The 27,081-nt window shown below is 44.2% G+C and overlaps 1 protein-coding gene across 2 annotated transcripts in view; it reads left to right on the forward strand.

Moving 5' to 3' along the window:
• The first annotated feature begins 9,306 nt into the window (after positions 1 to 9,306).
• Positions 9,307 to 27,081, forward strand: part of rap1gds1 (RAP1, GTP-GDP dissociation stimulator 1) — a 29,420-nt gene continuing 11,645 nt past the window's right edge. Inside the window, exons 1-7 of one of the 2 annotated variants that reach the window (XM_004080070.4) lie at positions 9,307 to 9,680; positions 15,090 to 15,197; positions 15,570 to 15,692; positions 17,451 to 17,576; positions 20,715 to 20,861; positions 24,286 to 24,414; positions 25,014 to 25,139. In XM_004080070.4, coding sequence (XP_004080118.1) covers positions 9,677 to 9,680; positions 15,090 to 15,197; positions 15,570 to 15,692; positions 17,451 to 17,576; positions 20,715 to 20,861; positions 24,286 to 24,414; positions 25,014 to 25,139 — 763 coding nt within the window. In that variant the 5' untranslated portion in view covers positions 9,307 to 9,676. The remainder of the gene's footprint in view (positions 9,681 to 15,089; positions 15,198 to 15,569; positions 15,693 to 17,450; positions 17,577 to 20,714; positions 20,862 to 24,285; positions 24,415 to 25,013; positions 25,140 to 27,081) is intronic. The other variant, XM_011487795.3, reaches the window with a different exon arrangement.

Genomic DNA, 27,081 nt, shown 5'->3' on the forward strand with positions numbered 1-27,081 from the left:
GATCAACTCATTGGAATGATGCGGATCCAACTTATATTGACGCATTAGGTGTGCCCCGTGGTGTGCCTGATGAATATAAATTAGTCAATCAGGTGGCAGCCGGTTTTGAAAGTATTTTTCTATGGGTAACTCCGAATAAAAATGTTGATAGAATTAATTACATCCATTAGAATGTTCAAAAATTAGGAAACTACACTATTGCAGGGTTTGAAGCAGTTCATGAACAGTTAAAGGCCACATCACTAATGGCATTCCAAAACAGAATTGCGTCAGACATGTTATTGGCGGAGAAATCTGGAGTTTGTGGTATTTTTGGGGATCAATGTTGTTCTTTTATCCCCAACAATACACAGTCACACAGGCCCCCCTCCTATGGTTGCCGTATGGAGTGGGCCCCCCCCTCTTTCGGTTTTATTTGCACCTTAGACATGTAGGGTCCTTGGTAGGGGGGGTGCTTGGACATCACTGCAAGCAAGCAGCAGATGTCCTCCTGGCACCCTACCCGCCAACTTTAACCGCACCTTAGACATTTAGGGCCCCTTGGTGTGGAGGGTGAGGGGACATCACTGTGAGTAATCAGGAGATGTCCCCTTAGTGCCCTACTCGCCAATTTTAACTGCACCCCCCTTAGTACACACACCCCTCCCCCTTCAATATATACATTCAAACATAAACACACACACATGCACACAAACACCCTCTCAAGCACCCATACACGCACACACATTTTACAAGGAAGGTGGGACCTTGGTCCATCTGTCCCCTACCCCTTCCCTGGTGGGGGGTGTGGGCCCCTTGGCGATGGCGGCCGTGTCCCTTGGGTGCCGGCTCCCTGGGCCCGGCGGTGCTCTCTCCGCGCGGTGGGGGGGTTCATATTACACCAGAGCCGGGGGTGTTCGTGTCCCTGGGGGGTGGGTCCTGGTCCTTGCCCCTGGGCGCTGGGCCCCGCCAAACTTCCAACATGGCCGAGCCTGGTCGGGCCATATTTATAACACCCCTTGTGGGCCGCCCTTTTTTCCCCGGGGTTCCCCCCTCCTGGGCGGGGGCGGCGGGCCCCTGCCTTGCTCCTACCTGGACCAACCGTGGGCCGGGTGGGTGGCTGCCTGGAGTGCGGAGCGGGTCTCCCTTGGGGGGTCCTGGCTCGTACCTGGGGTCGGGGCGGGGGGATGCCCGGAACTCCTGGGTGGTGGTGGGGTGCTCGTCTGGGGCTGTGGGCGTCCTTCTCCGGTGGGGCCCTGCGTTGGGCTCTTCCGGCGCGGCGGGGGGCTGCCTTCCTGGCTGGGCTGGGGCGGCGCTCTCTTTCCCTCTGCGCCTCCCTGCTCTCTGGCTCTGGGGGCCTCGCGGCGGTCCTGCTGGCCCTGGCCTGGGTGGCGGTCTTGGTCGCCCGGGGGGCGGTTGTTCCCTGCCTGTTCCCGTGTGGCGTTGGGGGAATTCCGGCTGCCGCTGCTGCTGCGGCGGGGGTGTGGGTGTGGGGGTGGCTGGGCGCTCCTCCTCCTTCTTTTCACATTCCACCATCCATTTTAGAAGAACATAAACACTCAGGTGTTGGCTCACCTTTGCACTAATAGTTTGCATGATTGAATGAATGAAAGATTTCACACTAGTTGGTTTAAAGGCATAGGTATGCATTCGTGAACACTATCTGTTTTGTGTGCATGTTGACATGTGGACATTTTTGCGGCTAGCAGGTGTGTTGATAATATTTGAGTGTGTGTGAACAGGCCCCGCCCTTTTTGTACTACATTTGAACCGTACCGTAACGATAAACAACCAGTAAGTCTGTCTGCTCTATGCTGCTTCATGGTCTTACCCCCTTTCCCCTCCGATTATCACCCTCCTACCCCCCCTCTCTCTAACGTCCCTCTCTCTTCTTCCCCTCTTTCCTTTTCCGTCCGGTCCAACACCAAAGATTTTCAAACATGATTGAAATTAATAAAGTTTGGCCAAAGAAAAAAAATAAAAAAATAAATAAAAAAATAAAAAAACAATACACAGTCAGATGGAAAATTGACAGTGGCGATTGAAGGTATGCGCACATTGAATAACAAAATGAAGGAACATGCAGGCATAGATACATCTATGTGGGGTGACTGGCTCAAAATGTTTGGTCCATGGAAAACTTTAGTCTCATCCGTTCTCGTTGCAGGAGCAGTTTTTTCCGCGATTCTCACACTCTGTGGTTGTTGTTGTATTCCCTGCCTTAGGACCCTTATGACACGCCTCATAGAGAAGGCTCTGGGAGAAAAGGTTCGGGAATACGGACAATATGCAATGTTACCTGTTAGTGATCCCTTTTCACCACCCTGGGTGGGAAATCAGTCTGTGTGAGTTTGTTCTGTTTAACCTATCTCCATTTTTTCCCTTAATTCTAGGTGTTTTCTTTTCTTTATAGGAAGTGTTATCTTTGTTGTATTTTTTACCTTTTTACTTTTATATTTTGACTTTTTTAAATTTGACTTTTATATTTTCACTTTTTTAAACTTAAGTTTGACTTTGAATGTTTTATTTTTCTGTACTTTTATATTTTGACTTTTTTAAATTTAAATTTGACTACTATTTCATGTATTGTTCTTTGTAAATGCCAATGTGCCAAATATCTAATGAAGCATAAGTATCCTTAGGGATGGTCGCCGATGGGGCACGGGACCGTAGCGAGAATTTTCCCTGTCCAACTGAACGTTTCTTAAAGATGGTTAATGCAAGCTCTGACAGGTTTTCGCTCCTACACTTATGAACAAATCATTCACACCTTTGAAGGGCACATTGGTTCTGCTAAAGATTGTGAGGGCTTGAGACCACAGCTGTTCTGATTGCATGATGTGATGATGTGTTTTTATTTTTTGTGTGACCTCACTTCGTGAGGTCAAGAGAGGGAAACTGAAGGAATTTATTTTTTGTGGTTCTTATTTCTCCTAGGTTTTTATCTTATCTTTATTTCATTGAAGGTTTTCTTACAGGTTTACTGTGTGAGGTTCCCACACTTTGAATTTCAAAGGGGCTTCCTGAACATTGCATATGTAAAGAGGTTGTGATGCTGGAGCTTCGAACTCATCCCCTTCAGGAGAAAACGGTCTTTGATCTTCTGAGGCCATTTGGTTGTAGTTCTGACTTGGATCATAAATCAATCATCTCTGAGACTGATTTCCATCCCTGGGAATCGCCACAGGCATCTGCTCCCGTGTGGGGAACAAAGGTGTATTGTCTACTGTATGTTAAGAAGATCCGGCCACATGGGGGGGCCACCTAGGGAGCCATTTGGTTGCGGGACCATGTCAGTCTGGGAGGTGACTTCAGACGCGGGGAACGGATGCTGACTCCTAATATGGACTGACAGAAGTAGGCAGGCTCCCTGCCAGCCAATCCGAGCGTCCAGAGGAGGAGTCTGGACACCATGCTGTGTTACGAAGGAGGAGGCTGAAACCGAGATGTTAAAAAAGCTGGACGGAGGAACTTTCGTTGTTCCCAACAGGCTGACACGTTAAGACGTTTGTAATTTGGCGCTGTGCAAGCTCTGAAACTTTGGGAATCCGGATATCTGTTATATTTTGTTTTACTCTGTTTTTAGAAATATTGTTAGGGAAATAAATGTGTTAATCTTTAATCCGGCCGAGTTCCGTGGTTTCTCCTTCTCGACTTTATTGAACATGCAACAAGGAAAGTAATCTCAAAGCGACAGATTATATTTTTCCTACATTACAGTTTGCTGCGTTTTTGATTTAAAATTCAAATGGGAATTACATGGATTAATATGGTATATTGTTGTTTGGACGATAAAATCTGGCATCGCTTCATTTAAAATAGTTTTCAGTTCAAATGATTGACAAACATCATCATCCAATCAGCGTTGGCCCATAGTACCTGGCCCTTCCGGTTTGGAAATGTTTTTCATTTTTGAAGATTTCGTTTCCTGGAAATTAATTCTGTCTTCTGAAATGTTTTTCATTTTTCAATATTTCATATTGTTTTCTGAAATGTTTTCATTTTTTAATATTTCATTTTGTTTTCTGAAAATTAATTTTGTTATCTGAAATGTTTTCATTTTTTAATATTTCTTTTTTTTCCTGGAAATTAATTTCCTTTTCTGAATTTTCTTTTTATTTTTTCATTTTTGTTTTTTAAGTTTTGGTTTCTGAAATTTTGTTTTGTTTTTTTAAAATGTAATACTGCTTTTTAAATTGTTGTTGTGATCTTAAAAATGTTTTTGTATCGAGTGATTTGTTGAATGGTTTGCACTTCAGGGCCACCGTAGCTATCTGATCAAAAGTCAACTCACTCTGACTGAACAAATTGATCCCACTGCAGTGCTACAGAATCACTATCGCCACCTGAAAGGACTGCCGCTGCCGAGTATCAGTAAGGTTCAACCCCTTGTGCTTATTGGGGTCGACCACAGCCACTTCATCACTGCCAAACAGCCAGTCCAGTTCGGTGTAAAAGGCGGACCTGCAGCAATCTGTACAGCACCGGGATGGATACTCCAAGGCCCAGATGGAATGTCATGCTCAACCGCGTCCTGCTTCTTTACATCGCTCAAACCACTTTCAACTAGATGTGCTTCCATTTAAGAACGAAGCAACAAGCCATCAGATCCAGACTAGATCAACAAGCAGTGAGCATACTGGAGGAATGGACCCAGAGACTACAGGTTGGTGAAACACTTCACTATGTTAATCCACTAATCAGAGCCAAGAATGTGCCAAAACTAAAGACCTCAATTGAAACTGTTCTGTAGCTTCTCCGCAACAATGACTGTCATCTAATGAGGAATCCAAAACTAGCCAAAGAATATGAGGCAGAAATAAACAAGCTCATTACTGGAGGATGTGTCACAAAGCTTAGTGAAGAGGAAATAAATGCCTCTGAGGAATCCTGGTTCATTCCTCATCACCTCGTTAGACATAACAACAAGGCTTGTTTGGTCTTCGGCTGTTTCTTCGTCTGTAATGGACTCTCTAAATCAGGGGCCCACAACCATTTTTACGCCACGGACCAATTTGATATCAGACAAAATCTTCACGGACCAGTAATTTATGTGAGGCGGACTAATACTGTAGCAATGCTACGATAGAGGCAGAGAGAGCTTTTATTTTGTCAGACACTACATTGTACATCATACAACTCTGAGCATCCTCTCCCCTTCCCACACTCATGGTGCAAAAAAAGAAGTAAACACTACAGGAAGAAATAGCTAAGGGTGAAACAACAAAACTGCCATGTGAAAGGACATGTAGGCAAAGAGAAACACCCGTGCTCAACCCTATTTGGTCCAAAACAGGCAAAGGGGATTGTATCCCACAATTCCCTGAGTTGACCCAATGTGCACGTGGCCACCACTAAAATACAAGCACCAACGTCCTCTCTGCCAGCAGTACTCTCTGGTCACGATACCAATTAAACATGCCTTCAAAATAAGACACACAGCAAATAAAAAGTGCCTGAAAACTCACTTGGTCTCCAGGTGGCGAAGCATTGCCTCATTAGAGAGGCGGTCGCCGCATATTATGTAGAGTGGGCTTGGTGCATGTGAATCTCCTGTTGGGATAAATCTGTATCTGAAGTAGAACTCCTGACACTGTCTATTAAATGTAGCTTTCATTTTCTTGGAAGCGGAAGGCTCCTCTTCTGTCTCCTGGATGGGCGTTTTGCCCTTGGCAGAGAAACTTCCAAAAGCCGTTTGTTTTTAGTCATTTTGCTAGCTCCTGGGTTTTATTATAGCGGTAACTTATCACGTGACTGAGAAAAGCGCCTCTGCGTCAAGAGTGACATACACGGATGGCACAGAGAATTTGGCAAGTTTTCAAAATAAAACATCTTTCAGATTCCGACATAAATGAAACGGAAGTAATGCAAGTTATTTATTCTCTCAGTGCTGCCTGGTACCAAATGACCCACGGACCGGTAACGGTTCGCGGCCCAGGGGTTGAGGACCGCTGCACTAAATGATCAACTACTGCTGGGTCTGCTATGGCAGGTAGGTGGAAGGTGGAATCCAAATGCGCACACAGCTTTCCGGGTAACAAGTTTTATTTTAAACAGAGGGAGGATGGCGAGCTGGCAGATTTGCAGGCAGGCAGACAGACAGGAAGGCAGGCAGGAGGGCTGACAGGTGTGCAGGCAGGCAGTCAGGCAGATAGACAGACAGATTAGCTGGGAGCTGGATCTTGGGAGGGAGAAACAGGAGGATCAAGGCAATGTTCCACCAAGTCTGTCTACTCCCCGAAGATGGACCATTGTTGAGATGAGAAGAATCACCTGATATTTACCAATGGTGTGTACCACCATTTGGTACAACCTGCTGTAAGGATTCAGTGGTTTGGTTTTCTTTGTCATGTTTTTGGTTTCCTTGTCAGTCACACCTTCAGGTTCATGATCCACAGCTGTCTTCAGTTCAGTTAATTGCCCTCAGCCTATTTAAGTGTCTTGGTTTCTGTTCTTCCTTGTCAGGTCATCTGCTCTGTTTTGTCACAGTTTTGTTTCCCCTCATAGTTTGGTCATGTTTCAGTTTGCTAATTAAATGTTTTAGTTCCAGTCATCAAGCTTGGTCTCCTGCATTTGGGTCCTCCACCACCAGTTCGTGACAGAATGACCTGACCAGCTTGGACCCAGCAGGGGAGTTTTCCATCATGCCCATTCCGTGCCTTGCCAGATGAGTTCCTGCAGCATTGTTCATGCTATGCCCTTCCACATCAAGCCTATCTGTTCCTGAGGGGGATTGCCGGGACCATCTTTCAAGCATCAAGTTTCCTGTGGAGGGTCACCGGGGCCGCTCCTCTTCATGTCTGTTCCTGAGGAGGGTCGCCGGGCCCACACTTCATGTCCCCTGTCCCGGAGGATGGTCACCATTCCCCCTTGGCTGTGTCACCTGGTCCAGAAGAGGGTCACCAGTGCTGCTCCCCTTAATGGTTCCTGTCCCTGGAGAGAGCAATTGGGACTTCTAATCTTCATGCCTGTTCACAGAAGGGGTTCTGATGCCCCTCACTTCCGTCTGGCTGCAGGAACCCAAACCGTTCTGGACTTGTTTTTTCATTTTCTGTTCCTCCAGGTCCCCTCCTCCTAGGGGTTTTTGGGCATCTGGGATCTGCCCTTTTCGGGAGGGGTACTGTAAGGATTCAGTGGTTTGGTTTTCTTTGTCATGTTTTTGGTTTCCTTGTCAGTCACACCTTCAGGTTCATGATCCACAGCTGTCTTCAGTTCAGTTAATTGCCCTCAGCCTATTTAAGTGTCTTGGTTTCTGTTCTTCCTTGTCAGGTCATCTGCTCTGTTTTGTCACAGTTTTGTTTCCCCTCATAGTTTTGTCATGTTTCAGTTTGCTAATTAAATGTTTTAGTTCCAGTCATCAAGCTTGGTCTCCTGCATTTGGGTCCTCCACCACCAGTTTGTGACACCTGCAGTCCATGCTGTGTGATCTTTGCCCTCCAGAAAGACTGGAGAGATCAACTAAAGATGGCATAGACATCCTTCCATCCATTGAGAAGTCATTCTATGTGGATAACGCCTACAAAGTCTCTCTATGGCTGAGTCGGCTGAGAAGCTTGTAGAGGAGATGAGGAAGTGTCTAGCTTCAGGAGGGGTTGAGATCAGGCAGTGGGCAAGTGACATCAGAGCTGTTGTGTTTTTTATCTGCCCTCTTCAGCTCGATCGGAAAACACTGAACTGTGGTTGTCTGAAGAACCCACAGACCCTTAATAACCTGTGTCAATGGCACTGCCCCACAGACCACCTCTGCTACCGCACCAGGCCAAGCAAAGATGAGACTCCAACACTCCATTACATATACAAAGCAGCAGCAGCAGCAGAGAAACACCAGCAGCAGCGTTGGTAAAGTCCACCTCTTTTACTCTGAATGTGATTTTTTTTTTTTGATGTGTAACTCTGGATGGTGTAATGTGTAATCTGGTCTAATGTAATCTTTCAAAATAGTTTCTTTCCGACTGCCCTAAAATGTTAAACATGCATCTTGTTGTATAAATTGTGTTAGTTTTGGGAGCTTTCTTTATATTAATTATTTTTTTTATTATTATTACTAATTCTCTGTTAAACAATTTTAACACATATTGAAGCACTTATGTAGTTTTATGCATTATTTATCATTTCAGTAAGTTCTTTTAACCTTTTTGTGTTAAATGGATGAATGTAGGACCGACCAGACAGTGACAATAAAGATCTATCTGTCCGTCCGTCCGTCTGTCCGTCCGTCCGTCCGTCCTGTTAACTGACTCATTTTACCCATAAAATAAAGAGAATGAACTGCATTTGTTTTATTTACAGGATGACCCACCTATTGAACTGAAGTATCAATATTCAGCTAATACTTAATTATGGTGGTATAATAATTATTAATTATTATTTTATTATTATTTACCAAGGCTGTGTCCCACCAAGGTGGGGTAGCCTAGACAAGGCACACAATTTTAGCTCCCTCTGTCTCTTCCCCAAACCCTCCTCCTTCAGTGCGTGTGTGCGTATGTGCACATAATTATTAATAATAATATTAATAGTATCCACTGATCAGTGTTCTAATTTATTAAACTCCTTCCATGCTTACAGCACAAGGTGCTTGACATAAAATATAAACATGGGTTAAAACAAAAAAGAAATAAAACACCATAAACTACAAACAAAAATCAAAAGATGAATAGTTCTTGTTTGAGAAAGCTCTGTAAATGTTATTTATGATAATTATTATTATTAGGCCTAAAATAATTACTTTTTTAAATCATATTTACATCTGTTGTATATTTTTAATCCTGACTTTTTTTATTGCTCTTTTTTGATAATGTTTTCTATCATTTTTAGTTTTTGTACTCCTGGAACTGCATCTTTTATTGTATTGCATATGTGAGTTTTTTTTAATGATCGGATTTTAAGTCTGTAATAAATCCAATGTGTATATTTATCTAATAGAAGTCTCTCTCTGGCATCCTTCTGCCTCTAGAGACAATGGAGTCTGCACCTGAATTCTAGTTTGTTGTCGGACAGCGATATCTATATAAACTACTGTATGCGCTCACAAGTGTAATGAATAGATATGTTTCCAACTGTGCATAAATATTGGAGTTTATGCATGGACACACACTCAAGAGGCTGTTTTGTGACGCTTATATTGTATTGTTTGCCGAGTGTTTTGGTTATTTTATGCAATACGTTTTCTTGAAATGATTTATAAAGGAACTGACTGTGGAGATGGTTATAAATTGATATTTGTAAGTAAATCTTTTTATCTCTCTGGTATTTTGTGATGACACCAGATTAAAAAATTCTCTCTAACTCCCCCTGCTGGTGATCTGTGACTACTACAAACTTTACCTTTTTTTTTTATTTGCTGCTTTATTTTGAAGGTTGGGCCGGAAGTGATCTCCGGTTGACTGCAGCCGTCAGTCGGAGCCAGTTGTAGCGGAGCCGCTAGCCCGTCCGCCGTTACCGTGGATATGAGAGGAGGTGGGACGCGTTAGCAGCCGCTGGTGTACAGGCCGCGGCGGAGTAGCGTTTGTTTCAGCCGGACTCCACCGTCCGTGACGCCCGCCGGCGCTCCGAGCTAGCTGTCGTGCTAACCTGTTAGCTTCCACGCGCCAGCCTGACCAGCAGAGCGGGAGCCGAACGGCGCGGACTCCTGCGGGTTCGACTCTCGGTTTACGGAACCACCCTCGTCCCCCCGACGAGGGTTCATTCCGCGGAGATGGGTAAGTTGGACGGCTAGCTGGGATGCCGGAGACGGTTAGCTTGAAGAAAAAAACCTAAACGATGGTGGTCAGAAACGAGCCCTGGAGGGCTCAGCGGGCTGGGGGGGGCATGTCGGGGGCTCAGCGGCGGCGGCTGGGCGGGGTGCCTCCCTGCCGCCCGTCCGCGCCTCCTGCAGCATGTTTTCCGGGGACACGGCGGCTGAACTGAAGGCGGCCCGTCCCCGCAGCTGTTATGTAATGTCAGCGGCCTGCAACGCGCAGCTGCTCCCGCTGCAACACTGCGGACGCCCCCCGCTTACTGATGCGGCTCCTCCGCTGTGCATCCTCCGACACGCTGCAGCCCCCCCGCGACAGACGGGCAGTTTATATAAGACCGTCTGTGAGGAAGAGACTGAGGAGGAGGAGGATGGTTTGTTGGCAGCAATAATCGGGTCACTGCAACACTTTGTGGATCCTTATGCAATAATTGCAGGGAGGCTCAGGATTTAGCAGCACACCTGCCATGATGAAGATGATGATATAAACATACACCTGCCATGATGATGATTACGATGATGAAGATGAGGCTCTGAAATAAACATACACCTGACATGATGATGATGATGATGAAGACGAGGCTCTGATATAAACATACACCTGCCATGATGAAGATGATGATGATGATATAAACATATACCTCAGGGCTCCAGACTAACTTTTTCACTAGGAGCACTGTGGCCCCTAACTGAAAATTTTAGGGGCACAACCAGAAAATTTAGGGGCGCATACCGTAAATCAACATTCTAACCAAATCTACAAATTTCCACTGTATTACTAATAAATACTTTAATAATAGATGCAGAAATTACAATGTGCTGTTTCTAATTCAGTGTCACATTTTATTCTTCACTTTTGAAGATGCAACAAGAAGGTAAACTGACATCACCATCGCTGTCATGACAGTACAAATAAGTTAAGAAAACGGATGGATATTTATCTTTGTGACACCAAATAGGTGCAGCCAAGCGGCACAGTAAGTGTGTTTGAGGTCACCCAGGTGAACTCAACGCTGTGCAGATCACCTGGTGTGTGACATATATTTTTGTTTTTGCTCCAACATCACCTGTCAATCATCACAAAAATATCAGGAGAAAGGGGTGGGAGCAAGGGGCAAACCTACCCGGACACAGCTGGAAACTGAACTGACTGAAAGCTGCCCTACAGACTACAAAACAATGCATTATGGGACATGTGTCCTGATGGTTTTTGTAGTGGAGTGATTAATTAAAATAATTTAAAATACCAATTCATTAAAAAGGCTACATACATCACAAAACATTAAAATAATCATAAAATATATAATAACACAGATCATACTAAGGGGGAGAAGAATATTAAAACTAAATTGAATGTTAAGGACAACTCCAACTTCCTGTTCTCCTTCAGTCTTGCTGCAGATTCGCTTTCATCTCACAGCCCCCCCGCCCCCCAAACGATCCAGGTGAGGTGTCGGTTCAACTCAAACACGTCTATCGTTGCATTTTCCCCACGTATTTTCAGTGTGTCTAAAACTAATGTTGTTTTTGCTGGAGCGTGTTTAAAGTTCAAGCCCCGTTAGCTGTCACGCATGTAGGTGTGGGACATTTATTCTCCTCAGCTGACCCGACTCCCGCGGGACGGGAGCGGTGTGCTGCCGTAACGGCCGTGCATAACCGTTTGATGCGCCGCCGTAACCGTAACCGAAACACTAAACCTTCCTCCAGGTCTGTGCGGCCCAGAGAAAAGTTCAGCACTGACTGCATGTATTTAGAAAATTACAAGCGAATAAATACGTTCTAAAGGAAAGTAAGGAACTCCTTAATGTGGTCCGGGGAGGGAGGGGGCTGTCAGGTTTCCTGCTTTCAAGCCCGGTCATTGCCACGCCCCCAAGAGTCATATACCCCACTGTGATTGGTTGCTTTGTCAGCTCCGCGCACGACAATGAAAAAGTGTCATTCATACAAACTGGCGGGCTGCAGTAACATTAAACCTTCATGTTAAGTATCATCAAAATAGATCAATCAAAATATCATCTTGGGGGCCGCAAATAGCCTGCGGGCCGCGAGTTTGAGACCCCTGCTGTACACTCTGGCACTGGTACACTAGCCGCAGGTCGGAAGAACGAATCAATAGTTCGCTTGCTCATAGTTCAGACGCACATATCAGGTTGTGATATTTGTCTCCGTTTCCTTCCCACAGATGTTTACGAGCACTCTATCTCTAGGCCCCTCCCCCTCCACGCATTTTAGCCACTCACAGTGGCTTTCCCTATTCTTCTCACACGCAGTGGCCGCCTCACAGATGGGCATCACTCGAGAGTGTACGTGCTCGCGTTTCATGAGTATGTGCACGAGTGTGTGTGTCTGCCTGCGTGCGTGTGGGCTTGCGTCTCATTGATTATTTCATCGATCATTGACGTGCCCCTTCCACGTTTAATGTATAAAAAAATACGGAGGGTGGGGGAGGCAAATTTACTGGTCGCACATGTGCGACTGGATGTAAAATTCAGTCGCACACTCTCAAATTTTGGTCGCAAAATGCGACCAATTGCTCGCAGTCTGGAGCCCTGCACCTGCCATGATGACGATTACGATGATGAAGATGAGGCTGTGATATAAATATATACCTGCCATGATGAAGATGAGCCTCTGACATTAACCTACATCTGACTGCATCTACAGCGACGCTTCCCGCAGTAGGAAACGTTTCCGAGGGAGATCATGCGTGTGTTTTTCTAGGGTCGTATATTTCTCTCCGTCACATGACTCTGTCCTCATCTTCATACAGGCTCCACCAACCAAAGATTGAATAACTTTATGGTGGAAACGTTACATTCTTCTACCTAAAGAGATGCAATCTAGAGATTTATAATTTATTTGGGACTATAAGTAAAAATGTCTTTTAACAGATAAACTCTTTGTAATCTTTATTTTAATCAACAAAACAGCTTCAAACATTCAAACCTGATTTTTTGGGTCTTTTAGACCGTTTTGCTCTTTGTGTTAAAATAAAGTGTATTTCTTCACGTGTTGTTGGTCAGTGCTGTGAAAACATGTTTTTAATGTTTCCTGAACACACAACCCTCCCTGTGGTTCACCTTCAGCCAATTGGAATTGACCCGACTTGGTAAAAGGAAGCCTGTGATTGGATGTCTTTGTGTTTACATCACACGTCCATAAAAAGACGGATAGCGTTTACCAGAAACTGATCATTTATTTCCTTCTTACCAACACAACCTTCTGCATATCTTTGGTTTCAACCTAGGGCTGCACGATATAAGGAAAACTTGTGACATTAGTGATCAATATTGCAATGACAATATAACTTACGGTACAGGAACAAATAGTAAAACAATCAAAAACATAATTTCCCTTTCATTTTAAAAATCATACTCAAATGACCATTGTCTACATAGTAGGTGAACATCTAACACAATAGGGCTCCATCCGATTGGTCAACACGTGAAGGTGTCCATCCCATTGGTCAAATGCATATAGGATATATTTGATTGGTTAAATACTTGAAGCTGCCATAAGATTGTTTTAGCCCGTTTAAGGGAACCATTTATTTCAATTTTCGCCGTCTTTTGCGACATGCATATTGCACAGCTTGATATCGCGATAATGATAAATTTGCGATTTATTGTGCCGGCCTATTTCAACCGATTCCACTGTTACTGTCAGAACTGGCCGCCGTGGTGCTGAGGTAAGGTGGTCGACCTCTGATCGATACATGGTAGTTTTGGTTCCCGCCTTGCCCACCCATGGGATGAAGTGTCGGTTGGTAGGACGCTGAACCCCACATTGCTCCTGGTGGTTATAGGTCGGTGCCAGTGTTGGTCAACCAAGGTACTAAAGTGCTATAAAAGGATCTGCCTTTGACCATACCTAGATCCATTTTCCTATGCGTGTCTGTGTCCTTTACATCTCCAATTTTTTCTTAGTCTCTTAACAAAGAGTGGACTAAGTGTTCCAACAATCCACATATTTCAGCTGAACCTGTCACCCATTTTTATTTATTTATTTATTTGGAGCCCCATTAGCTTCCACAAAGTGGTCGCTAGTCTTCCTGGGGTCCATACGCAAAAAATACATACATTTTACCAATTTCAAAAAAAACAAAACTGATTTCACAAAATACAGTGACTAATTCATCATATTTACCTTAAAATCTTCACATGTTAAAATAAGTTAAAACAATTTCATTTTTATACCAGCATATCAAAATACATAGCAACATATCGACATCAACAATAATACATTTCATAACAGCAAATCATTCAAATTCAAATGCTAGCCTTAGACCGCTTTATGATAGAGGAAACAGGCAAAGTCTGACACTGACACATTATACAAAACTAAAAATGACGGTCATTGGTCCCAAAGCTCATGGTAGACAAACATCCCAACAAGCACACATGGAAGTCTCATGTGTTGTTGAATGTTGTAGTCCGTTCTTGGAGCTTGGAAGTTACCCAGAGTCCATCATCCACTGTCTCTCTCCAGTTTGAATAATTGATGTAAAATCTCAGATTCAATTAAGAATCTCCACCTCCAATGATAGTTTCTGTAGAAGTGCATTACAGCTTCCAGTAATTACTGAGAAACAAATGACTTTCGATTAGATCAAAGCTACCTTAAGGAGAGGAAAGGGATCCGCTTTAGTTCTAGAACAAAGACGATGAGCCACAGTTTTGCTGCTAAATGTATTTGGGTAAGCGGGAAAGGCTGGTCCCTGCAGCCATCACTTCCTGTTCATGGTCATGGAGAGGCTGGAAACCACCCAGCTACAGCCCATCACAGACACACAACCAAACCCACAGACACACAACCAAACCCACAGACACACAACCAAACACAGACACACAACCACACACACATGTACAAACGCCAGTCAAGCGTGTTTTTGGACTCTGGGAGGAAGCTGGAGAAAACCCACACATGAACGTGAAGAACACGCAAATTCCAGAGGCTAGAGCGCTAACCACCACACCGAGTCAAGCAAGGAACCAAGGATTCTCCATGTATTTCAATGGAGGGAGAAATCCTGGAATATCTTGAAAAGTTCAAAGGATTTGAAGGACCAAAAGTCATAGCTGGAAAAAGCTGAAAGAGCTGAACATTTGAATAGTTGGATGTTTAGAATAGATGAAACATTGCAGGAGGAGTTAAGCAGCAAAAAATGGAGGAAGATACTAGAATAAAGAAAGAGAAACAGGAAAACGAAGGTTGAATACTTTATTGTATTCTTCCCACTAGAATAAACGGCGTTCTTATAGGTAGGATGGCTCAGACTTCATGGGTCCCGCAGCAGACTGGGGTAATTAGAAAAACCATGACAGTGCGGTCCGGTTTACGTGGTGATAATGTGAAGCCTCACTCGTGTTTGCAGACAACCTGACTGAAGCCCTGCAGAAGCTGAAGCTGGCGTCCGGCGACGGCACCGCCCACGGCGTGGACATCTGCCTGGACTGTCTACTGAAAGCGCTCGCCAGCAGCAGTGAGTACAGAACGCTCTTTCGGGTCAGCCAGAAATCTTTGGGCCAGTTTTTGACGTTGAGAGCAGCCACTTCAGAACATGTGATCTAAAGGAAAAAATGGCCGCAGTGCCACAGGTCCAAACGATTGGCAGAACACGTGCAGAACCGCATGACCTGAAAAAGGTTTAGGTGGGAAAAAGAAACCCAAAGTGTGTTGATGTAATTCTTTGGGTCATTCTCAGACAGATCCACGTCAACAACCACCAGATAAAACAAAAGTATAATTATTGATTCTGCATGAAATGTGAGCCGGCGGGTTTGGAAAGTTCTGGTCTGAAAGCAGAGTTCCGGTTCTGGTGCGATCTTCTTAACTGGCCTTTTTTCTCCTGCAGACACTGAAGCCAGCATGAAGATCCAGGAGATGGGCATCCTTCCTCTTTTTCCCAACCTGCTCAACCCCCAGTCTTCATGCACCCCCAAAGTGGCCAACATAATAGCAGAACTGGCTAAAAATGGTACGGTCCACTTCCAAAGCTCCTGTGCTCTCAGGGCTGCTATGAGTCTCTTTCTGGTTTAAATGCTTCATTTTTAAATGTTTTGATGAGAATCAAAGGTGGGTGTTAGAACCCCGTGGTTGTACGCAGTCAGGCCTTCTCCTCAGGGCTTTTGGGAGAGCTTGGTAGAGCTGAACTAACTGCAGGCGTGCTCAGCTCCGTTTTCCTCTTCGTCTCTGCGTAAGGTCCGGAAAAAGCCTTCATGTGAATGCAGCCTGGAGCAGGAAAAGGTTCTGATAATGAGCGGGTTCTGAGCTGGCAGGGCTGCAGTTAATGATGGGTGGGAGGCAGCTTGGCCAACCTGCCCCCGGGCCGCCGGCATTTATCTGTCACTGCTTCCGGAAGAGTCAGCCACTTCGCCACAGACGGCTCCTTCCATTTCAGACAGTTGAACGATTCATTATAAACATGGTTTGACCTGCAGAGTTTCTTCTAGTTTGGCCTCAATTATCAGGAAATGTCATAAAAGCTGGACCGACCTGAAAAACACTGAAAGAGGAACCATCCGCCTGCCTGGGGCTCCGTCTGTGAAAGAACGAATATCTGCAGTTTGATGTTCTAATGATGTGAAACACATCTGCACGTTTTGATGTGTTTTGTTTGTTTTACAAATCAGAATTACCCTGCATGAGGGTCTCTTACCCTTCCATGGGGTTCTTTTACCCCTGCATGAGTTTTTTTTACCCTTCCATGAGCCCCTTTGTATGTAGAATAATAAAAGCATAATAATTTTAAGCTAATGTTGCTTCGTTGGCCCTTTTTTGTTTTTCCGTGTTATTTCCGACAGACTCGTGCACGCATGTGTAATATTTGTAAAATGAGTCATTTTAGAGCCTTTACAATATTAATGATCTACACATTTTCTCTGTTTGAGAAACCATGTAACACTGTATGGATGATGTCTCAAACTCGCGACCCCCCAAGACAATACTTTGCTGCCCCCACCTTAATATTAAAATTCAATGTTTGTGCATCCCGCCAGTTTTTTTTGAATGACACTTTTCAGTGTTGTGTGCGGAACTGACGAACCAATCATTCACGGTGGGGTAAATGACTGTTGGGGGAGTGACAATGAGCGAGTTTGAAGCAGGAAAAACATCTAGAGCAGGAAACCTGACAGCCCCCTCCCCAGACCAGGAGGAGTTCCTTACTTTCCTTTTTAGAAAGTGTCTATTCGCATGTAATTTTCTAAATGCACGCAGCCGGTGCTAAAGTTTTTTTCTGGCTCGCATGGAACCAGAGAAGGGTTATGGTTAACGCTAACCAATAGGTTCCCGAGCGCGTCTGTGTCTGCTGCTCGCCGCTCCCCCAGAGGATGGGTCAACTGCAGAGAATAAATGTCACACAACTACATGCTAACGGGGCTTTAACATTAAACACATGCAACAACAACAAGATTCTTAGATTCTTAAACACACTTAAATACAATGCAGCAATAGGCGTCTTTGAGATGAAGCAGCCCCGTACCTGTGTTTATAGGGGCTAAACCCATACCTGTGGCGCTGTACCTGTGCCTGCGGGGGCCGTACCTGTGCCTGCGGGGGCCGCACATGTGCCTGCTGGGGCCGTACCTGTGCCTGCAGGGGCCGTACCTGTGCCTGCAGGGGCCGTACCTGTGCCTGCTGGGGCCGTACCTGTGCCTGCTGGGGCCGTACCTGTGCCTGCGGGGGCCGTACCTGTGCATGCTGGGCTATAACTAAGCTCCTGTTTTGTCTGCAGAGTTCATGCGGAGTTCCTGTGTGGATGCAGGCCTCATCCCTCCTCTGGTTCAGCTCCTGAACTCCACCGACCAGGAGGTGCTGCTGCAGACTGGCCGAGCTCTTGGTAACATCTGCTATGACAGCCGTAAGTGGGAGTTTGCTTCTCTTTTTTTCAGGTTTCAGGTCTTTGGCACCATCACATCAGTGCTAGCTACTGAACATTTCAGCTTCATTTCCTTCATTTTGTGGGAAATGCTGGGTTTGCAATAGAAGGGAACAATGATTTATTCAATCTCACACTTCTCAGCAGGAACTTCAACTCTTGGGTCCAAATGATGTGCTGTGTGTTACTTCAGTTGATACCTGCTCTCTACATCAGTCTATCTCTGTCATTAAGTGGAACGAACCCTAAATGTAGGAAGTGTCCTTGATACAGTTGGATTACACAACACGCTACAAAACCTTTGCTGTTGAGCTCTCTCCCTACTATCATCTTTTTCATCTTAATACATCTTATCACTACTGTACTCTCCAAATGTTCATAATCCAAAAATAAATGCTTGATTCTCAGACGATGCTCTAAAAATTTGTAATCAACATTTTTTTTGACTCTGCACATTTCTTCTTGAATTTACTGCAGCAATAGAGGCACAAAACCTGTTTGTCATGACAGGAAAAGACATCTCCTGTTTGCAAACTTCTTAAAAAAATTAAAATGACTCCAATTTAACACTGATTGGCTAAATAAAGAAAATTAATGAATAAAATCAATTTTTACCATGAAAAGAATTGTGATTGATGGCTTATGTCCTGGAATGAACTTACAGTGAGGCAAAAAAGTATTCAGTCAGCCACCAATTGTGTAAGATCTCCCACTTAGAAAGATGAGAGGCCTGTAATTTTCATTATAGGTAAACCTCAACTGAGACAAAATGAGAAAAAAAATCAGAAAATTATATTTTCTGATTTTTAAAGCATTTATTTGTAAATCATGGCGGAAAATAAGTATTTGATAAATAAAAAAGTTCAACTCTATACTTTGTTATAACCCTTTGTTGGCAACATTTTCTTTGAGTCTTCTCAAGGTTTTCACAAACTGTTGCTGGTATTTTGGTCCATTCCTCCATGCAGATCTCCTCTAGAGCAGTGATGTTTTGGGGCTGTCGCAGAGAAACACAGACTTTCAGCTCCCTCCAAAGATTTTCTATGGGGTTGAGATCTGGAGACTGGCTAGGCCACTCCAGGACCTCCAGGACATGTTGCCACTCCTTTGTTACCCGGGCAACGTGTGTTTGGGCTGGTTGTCCTGCTGACCCAGTCATGTTTTATCTTCAAGGTCAATGCTGATGGAAGAAGGTTTTCACTTAAAATCTGACGATTAATGGCCCCATTCATTCTTTCCTTTACACGGATCAGTCGTCCTGGCTGAAAAACAGCCACATAGCATGATGTTTCCACCCCCATGCTTTTTAGCTGTACCAGGAGTCTGAACCCTCTCTAGAATCCCCTCCAGACCTGGGATGTGTTGACAGTAAACCAAGACATCCCAGGTCTGTCCACCACTCAGATTCCCAGGTCCAGAGAACCAGAAAGTGATGACATCATGGGGGTGCAGATGACACGAAACATTTGGGCTTTTCACTAGACTATTTGGAAGATGTGTAACTTTAAAGCACAGCTTTGATGAATTCTCATCATGATATGGGAGTGTAGTGGGCTTTTTCCCACCAGATGTTTCAAAAACGCGAACAGTTTCCCCCTTATGCGAGGACATCCAGGGCTACGTCCCTGCTGGTTTCCCAACATACCTTTCTCTGCCTTGTTCTAATTGGCTGGACACACCTGATCCAGGTAATCAACTGTGAGATGGGCAAGAACATCTGGAAAACCTGCATTCCCTTTCAAGAAGCTCAAGGACACTGTACCAGAGCAAATATACAGTAAAGAGCAGATGACAGAAAGGGAAATTGGAGAGCAAACCTGATTTGAACAGATTTGACTTGGGATTTTCAGTTTGGGAGAGAGTCTATGTTACGGTGGTCTGGAGCAGGAGAATTCCAGAGTTTGGTAGCGTAGCAGCTGAAGGTTCAACTCCCCATGGTAATGAGCCGGGCCGGGGGAGCGGAGAGCTGGACGTAAGAAGAGGAGCAGAAGGAGTATTGATAAGGAGAAGGTCCCAAAGAGGAGGAGGAGTCAGGTTATGGAGCAGGAGTTTTAATTTGTTGCTGGAGGTTCTGGGAAGCCAGTGCAGCTGCTGGAGCAGCTGGTGAGGAAAAGGCCTGACTGCATGTGGGGCGATGTGACCAAAGGATGGGGTTCTGCAGATGATGCAGAGTTCTGGGCCGGTCGGAGCGTATAGAGGTTTTTTTGAGGGTAACCAAAGAGGAGAGGATTACGTGACCAGAGTGGACGGTGAGGTGGGGCGAAGACGATCAATGAAGTGAAAATGGGCAGAGCAAGCAACAGTATTGATACGGGATTGAAAAGATAATGAGCTGTCCAGGCGGACACCCACACCCTCACCTGTGGGGAGGGGGAGACCAAAGATGAGTCAATGGTGACTGCTGAGTCAGGAAAGATGTGGTTCCTAACTCTTCTACCAGCAAAGTGCTTGAATATTTCTTTGCATTATTCCTGCAGCTTAAAGAGAACCTCAGTTCCATAAATCACATGAACATCTGTCACTTTAAACCTTGAGATAAAGCTGCTTCCTGACCCTACTAAGGTCTACTAACACCATCAGCTTTCATTTATGCTCCCTCTCAACTTTGACCAATCTTTCTCCACAGGAATGTCCTTTGTGCTGTTTTATTTTAATACAGTCATCACTAATGAGGGGGACAAACACACAGGCTGACATGGAAACTCTGTTGGTTGGAGGTGGAACAGAAACGCTTTAAAAAAGCCTGACAGGCGGATCTGTTCATGTCGTGCTGCCTCTCCTTTTTTTGCATTTCTTTAATTTAGATCTCTTTAATTATGCTTTGAAATTTTCTGTCTCTTGGTTGAATCTGTAAATGCGTAAATAGAAACAGGAGTTTTATTGAGACCAAGCCATCTCCAGGGTCTCCATCTCACATATTATATATTGGTAACAGTTTTATTGTTTGTCCCAACTGTTACTCCCTGCTTTTTCATTTGTTTTACTCAGAATGTGACTGTCTGGAATTTATGTTAATTTCTTTGATTGAAATTTGTTTTGTTTTTTTCCAGGTTCTTGTTGTTTTGCTTGATTTCTTGTTCCTTTGTGGTTGATTTGTGTTCCGGCCTCTTTGTTTTACAGATGAGGGCAGGAGTGCAGTTCACCTGGCAGGAGGGGCTCAGATAGTAGCTGAACACATTAAATCCCTCTACCAAAATACTCAGCCGGAAAATGAGAAGCTCTTGACTGTCTTTTGTGGCATGCTGATGAACTATAGCAATGATAATGGTAATGACCATCCTCTCCCCCCCCCCCAGAACCACTGTTACCTCCCCTTACTAATCAGCGGATGCTCTTCTTCCTGCACACAGCTTGAACTGGATCAGGGGATTTGTAAAGGCTGTCTCCTTCTCTCTCTGCCATGTTTACCTGCTTTTCTCCCTTGAACTCTGAGAAAATCTTTTGGTATTTGCTTTTGTGGTGGCAACATCTTCCTCTCATTTTTCTGTGAGCCCTGTGACTTAGCTAGTAGGAAAGACGTGTCAGTGTTTTCCTGCCTCCTATGCTTTAGCCCCAGTTGTCCTTCCAGGTTAGAAATGGGCAAACCTAAACCACTTGGTGGTGCTTTAGAAAATACGATGAAGTTTAAGGCGGCCGTGGTGCAGCGGTAGGGCGGTCGACCCATGATCGTAATATTGCAGGTTCGATTCCCGCCTTGCACGCCCATGAGTCGAAGTGTCCTTGGGCAGGAAACTGAACCCCGCCTTGACTCTGGTGGCAGGTTGGCGCCAGTGTTTAGCAGCAGAGCTGCCATCACTGTATGAATGTGTTGGTGAATGGGTGAATGGGTCTGTGACTGTAAAGTAGAGGTAAGATCGGCCCTAAAAACCCAGCCCGACCCGACCCAGGCCCGCAGGCATTAAAGCTGAACCCGACCAATTAACTTGATTTGCAGGCCCGAGCCCGAAGCAAACCTGAAATTTAAATTTATCCCATAGTATTTTTGCCAGAAAAAAGATTTAAGGTTAAAATGTCTACATATTTTTATGATCATGATAAATGCATTTGAACAAAGAAATAATGCTGGAACACAGAATAAGAGGCCAGACAAAGAGAGTGAAAGAAATATCTTAATGCAGACAAATACTGCAGCCGCGGCGGTGCGTGTTTGCCTTTTCAGTTCCCCTGTCTTCAGTTTCTCCTTGACTTCTTGCTGCTCCATATCAGGGATACCTAAACAAAATAGATGCAGACTTGCGGAGGGAAGATTACATTCACGACACGTGCGCAAAGCGTGCCCCCTGGCTCTGCGTCTGCGCTTCCTGTTAGTCAATCAACGGTGGGCTGGTGACTGGTGGGCGGGGTCTACCTGTGTGTGTGTGTGCGTTCGGTGAACGTTCTCCCTCTGAGTAAGAAGAAGCTGGCTGTGCCTTTCGGTTCGTACTGTAACCGTTCTGAAATACAGGATTAATAAAGAGCTGTTTGACAACCGCCCGCCCGACCCGACCCGTATTTCGGGCCGTGTCGTGTTCTGACTCAGGCTCGGGTTTAAGATCTTACCTCTACTGTAAAGCACTTTGGGCCTTGAAGAAGGTAGAAAAGCGCTATATATGTATACGACATTTTCCATTTAGAACCATTTTACAAACAAACTTTTTCATTTTATTTTAATTATGACTTTAAAATCCTAAATTTTATTAGAAAAAAAGTCCTAACTGTGAAATTGCGACTACAAAGGTGTAAATGTATGACTTTAATACAGGTACGTTTACGAAAAAAAAGTAGTCTGTTTAATGGAGCCGTGAGCGAAGATGAAAGATGTAGAGCGTTTGTGGAAAATAAAGAAACTGTAAACCTTTCAATAATGGAAAGATGGTGGAGCGGTGAGCTGCAGACACAGCCGCGCTCAGGAACCTTTTGGTGGTTTAACCCCCCCAATCCAAACCCTTAATGCTGAGTATCAAGTAGGGAGGCATTGGGTCCCATTTGTAGTGTCTTTGGTATGACTGGATTTTAAAGTCACAAACTTCCCAGGGCGGACACTCCACCACAGGGCCACTAAGCTGGTCAAAACCAACTTATCCTCAGTGTAGCCGGCTTTAGGGGGTTCGGTGTTGGTAAAGCGGAGGTTCATGTGTAAAATAAGGAGCTCAGAGACACGTTTGGGTGTATAGGACCAATACTTTATTCTGCCCTCATCATTCACATACCCAGAAGTCCATTTGCCACCTTACGTCAAATAACTGCCACGCGCTCAAGTAAAACAAAAACCCCGAGGACCCATCCGGGTCAACTCCGCTACAGCTGCCATCTACCCCTCAGCAGGCCTTACTGTGCACCTTTGACCCTCTTTGCTCTTAACTTGTGTAGCTACTCTTTCTTTTTTTATTCTCCATCCAGACACCTGACACTTACACACCAGACGTCTTTCTTGGACAGGTTTTCTTCTAGTATGTGGTACAGAGCAATAAAAGTAAGGACACAAAGACGGGACGTCAGTGGCTCCTGAGTGACGTTGGGGTGTGTTGGACTTTCTTATGGGAGGTTTTGGGGTTGCTCGACCCAAATTGATGCATTTCTGTTGCTTACTGCAGTTTTCTTCATGTAGCTGATGCTGACGTCATAACAAGCTGATGTAGAGGACGACTGAAAACATTTAGAGGGAAAACACTCTAATATTAATGCGGCAATGGTTGCTGGGAAGTGCTCCTCTCTTTTTTCTTCATGTTCTTAAGCTTCTGGCTTTTCCTGGTGTTCTTGGTGTAATTGTTGCTTTGCATAATCCTGTCAAATAATCTGTAAAAATCTGCATCATCGGCTGTAAAAATGTGTCTATTTTCCAATGAATGAAATGAGACGTGATCCTCAGATCCAAAAACGTTTTTAATAAACTTCATAAGTTCTAGAGGAAAGCAGCTCATTCAGTTTGATGGGGTTAGATGAGTAAAGGTAAGGATGGAAGTTGCTTTTTAAATCTAATTAGATTTACAAATTTAAAGTTAAATTAACACTTTAAATTGTTTTATTGAACATCATGTTTTTTATTTTCCAAGTTTCAAAATCCCTTTTAATGATTAGTTTCAACCCGGGTTGGAAAAATCTCCGGTCAATGTCTATAAAAGCGGTTTCAGAGACGGTCAACAAATGGAAGACGGCTTCAGTTCAAATGATGTTAAATAAGTTTAGAACCTTTTAAAACGGCTGAGCTGTAGGTTCTCAAACGTTCTCATGAACACACCAGGAAGCCCGTACAGCAGTGTTCAGACTGACGAGGTCAAAGAAAAAATGTTTGGCTGAAGTATAAAAAAAACCAAAGCTCAGTGAGGATCTGGTTTCTCACTCACTGCGTTTCTTCTAATCCTCGACTGCCCATGAAATCCTCCATCAGCAAAGTATTTCAGTGTAAACTGTGAGGCCATCTGTCTGACGGCTCAAAGCGGGTCACGCAACAATTCCCAGATGAAAAGCTAAAACAAAAAGCTACAACAATAAAGTGGATCCTTAAAAAAAGCTGTGCAGGAGCACCGAGCAGCTTTCTGCAGGGGCGCGTGAGAGACGTGACCCATCGCTGCTGTATTTCAGCTGAGCCTCCATTAGTCATGGTGCCTTAAAGGTTTTATATGTATATATATGAATATGACAAATATGTCATCTGACTGTTCTGCATGTTAGGCCACAACAGGAATGAACCAGCTGTGTGTTTTTATTGCAGATTCCTTACAAGCCCAATTGATCAACATGGGTGTGATTCCTACGCTGGTGAAGCTGCTGGGCATCCATTCCCACAATGCATCTCTGACAGAAATGTGTCTCATTGCCTTTGGGAATTTGGCCGAGCTCGGTGAGTTTCTTACTTTGTGTTTTAACAGGTTTAGCATCCTTGAAGCCCGTTATGCCGTGGTCTGGGTAACTACTCGCTTCTGATTGGCTGCTGGGTGTGAATTAAGTGAAAATGCGCAGGGATAACGTACGCTTAAAAAAGTAGTTCTGGTCACATAGCTTAAATGTTCTGGATCGCTGCGCTGGTTTCTTTAAAACAACATTTATCTTCATCGCCTGGACAAAAATGAGCATTAAGAGGAGAACTTTCTCCCTGAACTGCTGCTTTATTTAACGCATCGTGATCATCAGCATATTTTATATTGCCGGACCTTGACTGCACATAACTAAAAGTCATCTCTTTGTGAAATAAGCGATCCAAGCCGGAAAAACAGCAAGAACAAAGTACTAAAAACTGGTTGAATGTATTTTTTTTTTAAGTGACCATGGTATATGCCGGTAAATGGCCTTTGAAGTGTGCATAATCAGAATTTATCGCACTTCGCGGAAGCAACCGTCGGACGGTGTGATGTCCACCAAATGGACGAAGTGCGTTAATTTCTGATAATGCACACTTTGTCAGCCATTAACCCTTACTTGATAAACATCTTGTGTCCGCAGAGTCCAGCAAGGAGCAGTTTGCCGCCACCAACATCGCCGAGGAGCTGGTTCGTCTTTTCCAGAAGCAGGCCGAACACGACAAGAAAGAAATGATCTTTGAAGTTCTGGCTCCGCTGGCCGAAAACGGTAATTTGGCCTGAGCTTTTTCAACTCTACAAAAAAAAGCTGTCAATTCAGTCCAAACGTGTCTTCAGAATGTGGCTTTGAGAAAGCAGCGAGTCATGCTCTGCACACGAACATGCTGAGTCATGGCAGACTGCTCTGCCTTTGGGTTCCGCTGCTCATTCTGTCTTAGGAAGCAACTAACTGCTATCATTAGAAGAGGCACAAAGTGCTCCCACAGTGTTGGTCTCCATGGCAACGTGCAGCTAAACCCCACTCTGGGGAAAGCTTTCTGTCTGCTGTCATTTGGCAAACCGCCTGCACCTCATTAGTTTATTGAGAAAACCGCGTATCTTTACAATGATTGTCAGCTTCAGCAAAATGATTTTAAATGTGATGCTAGGAAGCGGGTGGCAGAGCTGCACCTGAATGTCCAAAGTGTGGACATTTAAGGGGGAGTTGTAACACAATAGACCGACTCTTGTGTATCAGAAGTGAAACTTTACCCGATGGTGTTGTGATGCTCAGATGAAAGGCTGAATATTTGTTCTGTACCACAATCCTTCAGCAGGGTTCCTGCAGAAAGGAGCTGCTTTGCACGGAGCCCTCCAGGGGCCAGGGGTAAAAAGGAAAGAAAATTGGATTAACTGTGTGCACAGATTGCTAAACGGTTTAATCAGTTGTGCTCGTACTGTTGCGCAATCGTCTGCGCGCACACATTGCAGTCCATCCGGCCGCTCTGTGTGAGCGAGCTGCTGGACTCAGGAGATCCGGGTCTCCTGGGAGATCTGTATCTCCAAGCAGAGGAGCGGCTATGGGACGGGCGGAGGCGACTTTTGAATGAACAGTCCTGAGAAAACGTGGTTATTCCAGTTTCAGTTCATCCACTGCTAAATGTTGTTAGCCCGTATAAACCTAATCCTAACCCTACTTCCGGGGCAGTTCTGCCTATTGGCAGAACTGAAGCACTAGTTTTAAAAAACTATGAGCTAACATGCACTCAATAATAATCATAACAAAAACAAAACCCCTTTTTTCATCTCACTCTATGTCAGAGCTTTGTTTACAACGGGACCTCCAATTTCTTCTTCTATGGATTTATCCAGACCAATCACCATCTTTCACGTCATCGGACCAACGTTCAACGCCAATCAAAGAGTGTGACATCATCATTAGTCGCAGGCCATCGTACACCCCCTGATTAACCCGTGGGCACCGTTTAGCAATACGTGCGCACGGTTTATCCCATTTTTATTCTTTTATTTTTATAAATCACACTTTGATTTAAAAAGATATTTTTTCCAATAACAAATCATTTGCACCTATTTTTGACACTTGATCTGTTAGGATGACTTCTGAAATAATGTCTATTTACATCATCTTGATGTACTTCAGCTTTGTCGTGTGATTTATTCAAACTTGGGGATTTCTTAATAACCTGAATCTGTATTGGTACAGTATAGATGACTGATCAGAACCCAAAAATGATAAATTAGGTAGAGAAAATAAAAAGTAGCAAGGGTGGGATTGTAAAAGTTCGCTTCCTCCTAATCTCTTTCAACTCGACTCTTTTTGACCGTCTGAATAGTTAATTGTTTCAGTGTGACATGAATTATTAGTTCATTTATTTATTTGTTCATTTATGTTTGAGATTTTTAAGAGTAATTAAGACGAGATTGAGAGTAATCTAAAAGTTATACATCAGTGGTTCATGCATGAAAACTCTGTTAGACAAACACGGAACGGTCGTGGAAATGACACAAAATTGTGTATCTCCCAAAAATCACACACAATTGTGTAAGATGTACGTTGTAACTGCGTATAAACTACATAAATTACTGGATAATTCTCAACCAACCAAAATTTTGAACATCTCTAACTGAATTCATGTAAAGACCCGTCGGCTGAAACCCTCAACAGACATCTGAGCACATCGACAAACACAAGAATCACGCATGGATCACAG

This window comes from Oryzias latipes, chromosome 18, assembly GCF_053564925.1.
Source record: "Oryzias latipes strain Hd-rR chromosome 18, Olatipes_Hd-rR_3.1".
Classification (NCBI taxonomy): domain Eukaryota; kingdom Metazoa; phylum Chordata; class Actinopteri; order Beloniformes; family Adrianichthyidae; genus Oryzias; species Oryzias latipes.